This window comes from Urocitellus parryii, chromosome 1, assembly GCF_045843805.1.
Source record: "Urocitellus parryii isolate mUroPar1 chromosome 1, mUroPar1.hap1, whole genome shotgun sequence".
Classification (NCBI taxonomy): domain Eukaryota; kingdom Metazoa; phylum Chordata; class Mammalia; order Rodentia; family Sciuridae; genus Urocitellus; species Urocitellus parryii.
The window spans coordinates 209,351,216-209,359,729 of NC_135531.1; the positions used below are offsets into that span (position 1 = coordinate 209,351,216).

The 8,514-nt window shown below is 39.5% G+C and overlaps 1 protein-coding gene across 1 annotated transcript in view; it reads left to right on the forward strand.

Moving 5' to 3' along the window:
- The first annotated feature begins 672 nt into the window (after positions 1-672).
- Kcnj3 (potassium inwardly rectifying channel subfamily J member 3) overlaps positions 673-8,514 on the forward strand; it is a 151,754-nt gene continuing 143,912 nt past the window's right edge. The window contains exon 1 of the mRNA XM_026403127.2: positions 673-2,564. Within this exon, the coding sequence (XP_026258912.1) occupies positions 1,869-2,564 (696 nt within the window). The 5' untranslated portion in view covers positions 673-1,868. The remainder of the gene's footprint in view (positions 2,565-8,514) is intronic.

Here is an 8,514-nt window from a genome sequence, read left to right on the forward strand (position 1 = left end):
GCCATTAGACACCATAACATTTTAAACACAAACATGAAATGTGATAAACATACAGACATTTACTCATGGGCACTATATTAACTATTTCTGCACTTTGCCCATCCATTAAGTTAACTGCCAGGCTAGGGCCATTAAAATCCAGCTTTCTTCCCTCAATTACAGCCACACATTAACCATATTTCAGAAAAGACTAGAAACATTCCTCTTAGTGTCTCCTCTCCTTCCTGTTCCCATCCTAAGGGCTCTCTGCTCTTTTGCAACTTTGAGTTCTGAATATGCTTATCTCAGAGCCAGTTGGGATCTCTGTTTATGATGCATCCCCAAACCCAGAATCCGTTTAAATAAGAGCCCTAGTTATAGAGACATATTGTACTTTTCTTTCAGAGAGCAGCATTTGCTGCTTGTTGGGGGCTTTCTGACTGATGCGCGCAGGGGCGGGGTGGGGGGGGGATGAAGGAGAGTTGGCTGGCGTTTGGGAGCAGATTTAGAGCCGCTTCTCATTGGAGGGGCTCGCTTTTCCTGAGCTGCCAGACACTGCAGGCTCAACTGAGGCGCGGAGGTGCAATTCAGGCTGGTGGAGCAGCGGGGGAAGGCAGGGACAGGCGGGGCTAACGCGGCTCTGCAGCTGATCACACGCACCAGCACACACACCTCATTCCCGCCGCCCCAGCTTGCGCCTCTCATCCTGCACCCTGGCGTGGACAGGGAGTAGGGTACCTAGGAAGGGAAAGGCAAAGGTTCAACAGTGAGGCAGAGGAAAAGCTGGAGCGGAGCTAGTGTTCAACCTGAAAGTCTGACCTGCAGCCCAAGGCTCCAACCTTGTCCAGCAGCAAGGCTGTCGACTGGAAGGAGGGCGCCGCGCCAAGGAACCCCAGAGTCTCGCTCCTGAGCCTGCCTGGGGTCAACGCGCTAAGATCTTCTGGCGAGGACAGTGTGGTGCCCTCAAGGAAGTGAGGAGCTTAAGGGACCGGCATTGAAGCTCTTCAGGGTACATCAGGAAAAGTGGGAAGGAGGAAAACAGCCCCGAGGCCAGGCTGCTGCTGCCTCTTGCAGTGCGGACTCCTGCCCTCTCCCGCTGGGTGAGTGCCCCGGCTTCCAGCACTCGCCTAAGAGCGTGGGTGGCTAGGGGGCCTTTGGGGGTCCACCCGAGGGCCCTGGTGGCGCCTGTGGAAACTCAGCCGCCCGCTCACGTCAGGCGACCAGGTCTCTGGAGTCCGGAGCGGGGGATTCTGAGCCACGAGGGCGTGGGTAGGGGGCGTTGCACCACTGCCCAGCAGAAATGTCTTTGGGCGGGATTTTGGCTAAAAGATAGGAGGCGGGAGCGCCAGGGGCAGCCGAGAGCCGTCCCGGCGGGCAAGAGATCAGGGAGCAGCGGGGAGGGGGGAGGGTCTGGTCCAAGCAGGTAACGCAGCTTTGGCAGCCTGGGGAGTTGGCAGGTGGGGTGGGACTTGCCTATCAAGTCCTTAATTTTAAGCAGTCAGTTTGGAGGCGCTGCAGAATAGTCAGGAGGACAGTGGAAAGGTAAGAGGTGGCCCGGGATGCCGCTGGTGGGGGAAGAAAAGAGGATCCTGGAAAAGCTTGGAGGCAAAATTGCACTTGGGTTTCTGGTCCTTGCATCCCTCCTGCCTTGAGTGCGGGAGAACACTTTTTGTTTTAATACTCAGCTCGGAAATAAAGCCTCCGTCCCAGGGGAGGAAGAGGATTCTGCAGGGGGCAGAGACCGCAGCTACCTACAGGGTGTGCCCCCCACACAAGGAGCGCCCGCTTTTGCCCCTTCCCCCACCCCCACCTTTTTATTGGTGCTGGTTTGCAGCGCTTGGCTCCTGCGCCTTCGCTTCGCGTTTGAATCTGGCTCGCCCCTCCATATTATGTCTGCAATCCGAAGGAAATTTGGGGACGATTACCAGGTAGTGACCACCTCGTCCAGCGGCTCAGGCTTGCAGCCCCACGGGCCGGGCCCGCAGCAGCAGCTTGTGCCCAAGAAGAAGCGACAGCGGTTCGTGGACAAGAACGGCCGGTGCAATGTACAGCACGGCAACCTGGGCAGCGAAACAAGCCGCTACCTCTCGGACCTCTTCACCACGCTGGTGGACCTCAAGTGGCGCTGGAACCTCTTCATCTTCATCCTCACCTACACTGTGGCCTGGCTCTTCATGGCGTCCATGTGGTGGGTAATCGCTTACACTCGGGGCGACCTGAACAAAGCCCACGTTGGCAACTATACGCCTTGCGTGGCCAATGTCTACAACTTCCCCTCTGCCTTCCTCTTCTTCATTGAGACCGAAGCCACCATCGGCTACGGCTACCGATACATCACCGACAAGTGCCCCGAGGGCATCATCCTCTTCCTCTTTCAATCCATCCTGGGCTCCATCGTGGATGCCTTCCTCATCGGATGCATGTTCATCAAGATGTCCCAACCCAAGAAGCGCGCCGAGACCCTCATGTTTAGCGAACACGCGGTGATCTCCATGAGGGACGGAAAACTCACGCTCATGTTCCGGGTGGGCAACCTGCGCAACAGCCACATGGTCTCCGCGCAGATCCGCTGTAAGCTGCTCAAAGTAAGTTCTCCCCTCCCCTTCCCCACCAAGCGATCGCCATCCCACTAGCAGAGAGATTAACTCACCTGAGAAACACCTTCCCCTATTAAACTTGTCACCTCTGGTAAACTTCTTGGGGGTGGGGGTGGGGGAGGGAGAGAGGAGGGAATTGGGTGAATAGCACAGTTGTCATTTTTTTTTTTCTTTTCCTACTCACTCTTTTGCTCTTATTTATATCCATCATTTTGAGTGTGCTTGCATCACTTTCTGAACTAGTAACACTTAAGGAGTGGTGTGAGCTCCTGGAACCTTGAGGGAAATCAGTACCTTCTTCTTCTTCTCCTACTCCGATGCTCTGCCATTCTGAACGCTTTTGATTTGTTATCAACATATAACTCCATTAAACTTGAGGTACTAAAATGAAAAAGAACAGGTTTTATTTAGAAGAAATAGGTGCTGAACTTGCCTTAACCCCCCCCCCTCTCCCCAATAATATTAGCAGTCGAATTATTCCTCTGGACCCAGTAAGTTTAACTCTACCTGTGTTCAACTTTTAAACACACAGATCCAGGAAGCAGTTAATAAAGTGGAAGAAACCCCACACCTGGTTCTTTTAAATTTTAACTTTTATTGAATATTTTCTTAAAGAAGTATCATATGGAAGTCTGAGTGCTTTTCCTGCAAAGCCTCTTGTTAATTTTATTCTTAATTGCCTGTTTCTATGAAGCCTTTGTCAATTATAGATTTCACTTGAAGCTTTTCAGCATCCATTAAAGAAGATTGCTTCCTACCATCAGTAGTGTAAATGCTAAAACAAATTGCACATAGAGTGGTTATTAAAGCAAGGTTCTTGTACTCGTTAGAGGGCACCACCAGGAACAGGAGTCCTCCCTAGTCACTTATCATACTGCTGCTGCAAGGGAAAGAGGGGTTAAAGCCCAGCTCTCTCTCTAGATGTCATTTACAATTCACATAATTTTTTGAGGGATTTTCCCGAGTAGTTTTCTAATGTTCATAAATTGAAAATGATGACCTCAAATAAATAGTTAAGAAATTGAAAAAGATTTATTTATGATTACATAAAGAACCATATCTAGATTCATAATTTGGTATTAATAAAATAGCAGTTTGATAATTATTTAATGAGGTTTTTGTCTTTGAAATTTTATTTATTTTTTTACTGTATGAGTATATATTGTTTTACATAAGCCTCAACTTATGTTGTGGTTAAATTAATGCAATGTACTTTATGAAAGTTTTGCTCTTATGTTATTTTCATTATTCACTTATAAGATCTTATTCTAATTATGCTTGACCAAGTTGCTCAGTAAAGTGTTTGAATTAAAGCAGTACACTTGCCCTGTCACTTCACATGTGTGTATTTACAATGCTATATACAGTAAATAAACTATATTTTGTATCTCAGAGTGTGAAATTATCAGCCTGGCTCTGATGTACATTTTCATTAAAATAACTATTAATAACTACTTTTAGTAGATTTCATTTTTATAACTAACCCTAATGAACTGTATATAACTTTTAAATTTAACTTTGCATATTGTTTTACTGACCAGTGTTTGAATTACGTGGCTTGGTGTTTCAAATCAGGCAGTTGTGTTGCAGATACATTTATTTTTGCGATAATTATTGTATGTGCTCATTTCTATGCCTAGAACAAGATATGCATCTCTCTCCTCTTTTTTTTCTTTTTTAGGTTAGGCCTACTGTGCAGATAGAAACACTTTAATTTTTAGAATAGCGCCAAAGTCTCTATCAAGAAATCCATGTTTATGCATCACTTTGAGATTCTTATTGAAGTGTAATTTACCTTATTGTTCAGTGGAAATTGAAAACTAGACTAAGTAGGTTATTTATTGTTATTGTATAGTTTTTCAAATATATAAGATTATTTATTAAAATAGATATCTTTCAAGGCAACATGTTTTAGCTGTTATAAAATTTTATTTTAACCAAGGAAGATAGAATTCATCTACATATTAGTTACACCCCCCTACACACACAAAGGTAAAATGAGTCTGAAGCCCCCAGTCTCTACAGTGGTAGGTCACTGATAACGATTGTTCTGCATAAGGTCATGAATCACATATACTGTAAGCAGAGTCTTGATTAAAAATAAAAGATATATAGTGTTGACAAATTTGGAGCAAGGTGCTATATTAACACAAGGTGATAAAAACAACATCTAATTAAAATAATAGGAAAATACTCCTATGAAATCCTTTACTTTTGATTTGTTAGTAAGATGTCAGTGTTGGAAGTGAGATGATTGACATGTGATATTAAATTTATATTTAAACAAAATTATAGTGAAATTCTCTAGTTTTTATGAAGAAAAGGAGTTGATCAGTGGCAGTTCTTCATACCAGCCAGTTAGTGTAGCTTGTTTGAAGTTGTTTTTTCTAGTAGCCATGGTAATTAAAATGAATTCTTTTAGATCTTATAATTTCTTCAGACTTCATGCTTTAAATTAGGGAACTTATAACATTCAGCAAAATTGGAGTGGAGATTTGGCTTTAACAAATTGCTTTCATTTTCTATTAGGGACCAAGTTGAAGTGACCTAAAACAGTCAGCTATGTAATAAGAGAAAACCTATACCAAATCTTTAAGTTGTAATATTTTGCTATCAGTTTTATACACTCTTCTTACTAAATAATATTATGTATAGTCAGTCTCCTGTTTTAAACCCCACAACATTTTAAGTGTATAAAGTTTATGTGTCTTTAACACAGAATATGTTTTTTAAGGAAAAAAAAAACAAATACATTTTTTTTAAAATTTTATTTGAACAAATACACTTAATGATAAAAATTATAGCACACAAATATTCTTCCTATGACCTAATATCACATTTTAATGTCACTTTTTTCTTATTTGCTGAATAAAAGCTTCTTTATTAGTATAAATAGTAGAGTCTTGCTCAATAGTTATAAAGCACTGTTGGATTCTTAAGAAGACACTTGAAACATGGATATGACTTTCTAATACTTGCTAATTTTTCATACATAATTATTTTGGAATCCCTAATTTTGATGGAAATTTTCCCCTAACTTCTCTACTTCATTTTAAATTAGGATTTTAGCTTATATCAAGGTAAATTTTATATTAATTCTATTCCTGACTTTCCAGCTTGAAAATATTGAAATTTCTTTCAGTAATCAAACATAGATCTTCCAACTCTATGCTTGGAGAGGCCAGTCGTCTTTCTACTCAAAAATAAAGTAGATTAAAAAAAGAACAGGATATAGTTTTGAATTTATTATTTAAAAATCTATAATTTATGTGTAAATAGAGTTATAGAAAGCTGTTTTAAGGTAAATATTTTTAATCTTTTCCTCCTCTCATGGCCATATTGTTATTTAACTTAATTATTAATTTATTTTAGTTGTGTTAACATAGAGAATAGGTATTAATTAGAATTGTGGCTATGCTAATTCAATGTATTCATGTAGAACATTAGGATCTAGGTTAAGGAGTTGAGGTCTCTATTACTCAAATGCTATAGCCTGTAATTTTGTATTGGGTTTAAAAGATTTAGAAATCTCACATATTCCTTTTTATTCATATAACACTAAAAGTTGACTGCCATGGATATACAACTTGTTATAGGAAGAATTAAGTAATCTTTAATGTACTGCTGAATAATGTACAAATTTATTATCCAAAGGCTGTCATATATCTACGTATATGTATGTATCTCATATGTGCTTGTATTTGCCCAAAACTTTTTAAAATAATGCAAACATACAGTCGACTGTGGTTGCATCTGTATTTTCAAACAGACAAGAATGAGTTTTTCTCATGGAAGCATAATCATATTTCTTTATATTTACATTCATTGCCAATAGTCATCTTTCTTTCTTAGGAGGTCAGCTGTGCACATTTTAAATTTCATTTTTTGAAAGGTAATAGAGTGCATTCCTTTCCTCTTCTAACATCACATGCATTATTTTTATACATATTTTTTTCTGGTATCCATTTATATGGATATTCATGGTTAGATGCTGTGTTGTTCTTCCCATATGAATGTGATCAAGTGCAGAGGCAATAAAACATGTTTTCTGTAAAACCATTAAGTAATTTATTATCATCTTCATATATCCTGACTTTTTTTTTTTCACTATAGGGATCTAACTCAGTACCTTGCTTTTGCTCAGCAAGGGCTCTACCACTGAGCTACTTACCCAGACCTGTCCTATCTTAACATTTTATTAACCTTTATTAAAAAAAAAATTTAGTTATAGATGGACACAATACCTTTATTTTTATATGGCACTGAGGATGGAACCCAGTGCCTCACACGTGCCAGGCAAGTGCTCCACCACTGAGCTACAACCCCAGCCATTTTATTAACCTTTTAAACATAATTATTTCTAAACCAAAAGATTTTTGGATATTACTCTTGTATTTATTGACTTATCTTCACTCCATATCTTAAACTTAAATGTGATTACGTTTTTGACTCTATGTGACCCTTGTAACTGATTTTTCACCAATTGACCTTAATTTTTAACTTAAATTTATTATTAATCTTGAGACAATTATTTCCTTTAAAAAATTAAATTCTCATATATAATACACATATATAATATACCGTTCTTCTGAACATGGTCTAAGGTGTTAGCAAAAATACTCAAGAGGTCTAAGACTGAGTACTTCAGATTTCTCAGGGGTAAGATCTCCATTTCGTTGGCTAATTTTTAATGGATTCATTCTGTCTTTAAAAAAATAGCACAGTTCCTATTTAGCCTAGCTTGCTTTCTCTGACATAAGTACAATAATTCCCTAATAAGTCTAGATCTTGGGTTCTTTCTAAAATCTATAATTATTATCCCTTTTTCCAATAGTAGTAATATATTTTGTTCTGCTTCTTTTATTTATTTATAATATGGTTCCTAAAATGTACAGGGTGGTACTCAGAGTATAAAGTATGAACAGAAATAAGGACTTAATGACCCACAAATAAACAGCAGTAGGTAAGAACAAATGATAAAGAGAAGTAAGAAAAGGCCTTTGATGGATTGGAGGGAGTTCGGTAATAGGCAGGGAATGTACAAGTAGGGTTACAAATTCTGCCTGTAGTTATTATAAATTCCACAAAAGGCCCTCAAGGAATTATAAAGCTGCTCTTTCAATTGAATGGTATAAATGCCTCCCATAATCTATTAGAAAGTAAATTACATTTTGTTCTATATATACATTCTTTTCATGAAAATGAACTCTCTTATGGGTTAATTAGCTAAGCATTTAAGACCTTTATTTTAGACTTGATCTTGGGCACAGTCCTGCCACCTGAATGTTCATGAAATTTCAAGCTTAAAAAAGTCCAAATAATTATACAATTTTATAGTAGACAATCTAGATAGAATTCTAGGTCTCTACTTTTCTCTACCTGACTTAACTTTTGATATGGTTGTCGAAGCCATTGTCATAAGTATACTTAGTCAAGGAAACACTATCTTCTTGACCTTGGAATGTGTTTTGGGGTTAGTTCCTAATGTTTGCTTCCAGATATTGTTCTGATCTCACTTCATATAATTCTTTTCTCGACTTACCATCCACTCACCATACAAAAGCACACACGTATATTACATATTTAAAGAGGATAAATGAAATTCCCATACAAAATGAGGGAAGGTTATAGGCAAGGATGGCCTGCTTTCTCCATCTTTGCCTCCTTTCCTTCCTTTCTTGACAACTTGCCCTATAGGTCCTGACACAGTGGAAACTTGTAGCAGGTTGGTAAGGCATGGATCAAACCTTGGAATATGATAAGGGTAAATCTGAAAAGTCAGGTGGTAGTGAGCAAATGCTTTATTCAAAATCCACTAACCCTCACCCCAAGATGGTAAAGAACACTTTTACAGCTCAGAGATGGGAGAAAGCCAGCAAAGATTTGGAATGTGTTGGTGAAGGGTGGCCCTGGAGGGTGAATGTAGTCATTTAGTTGC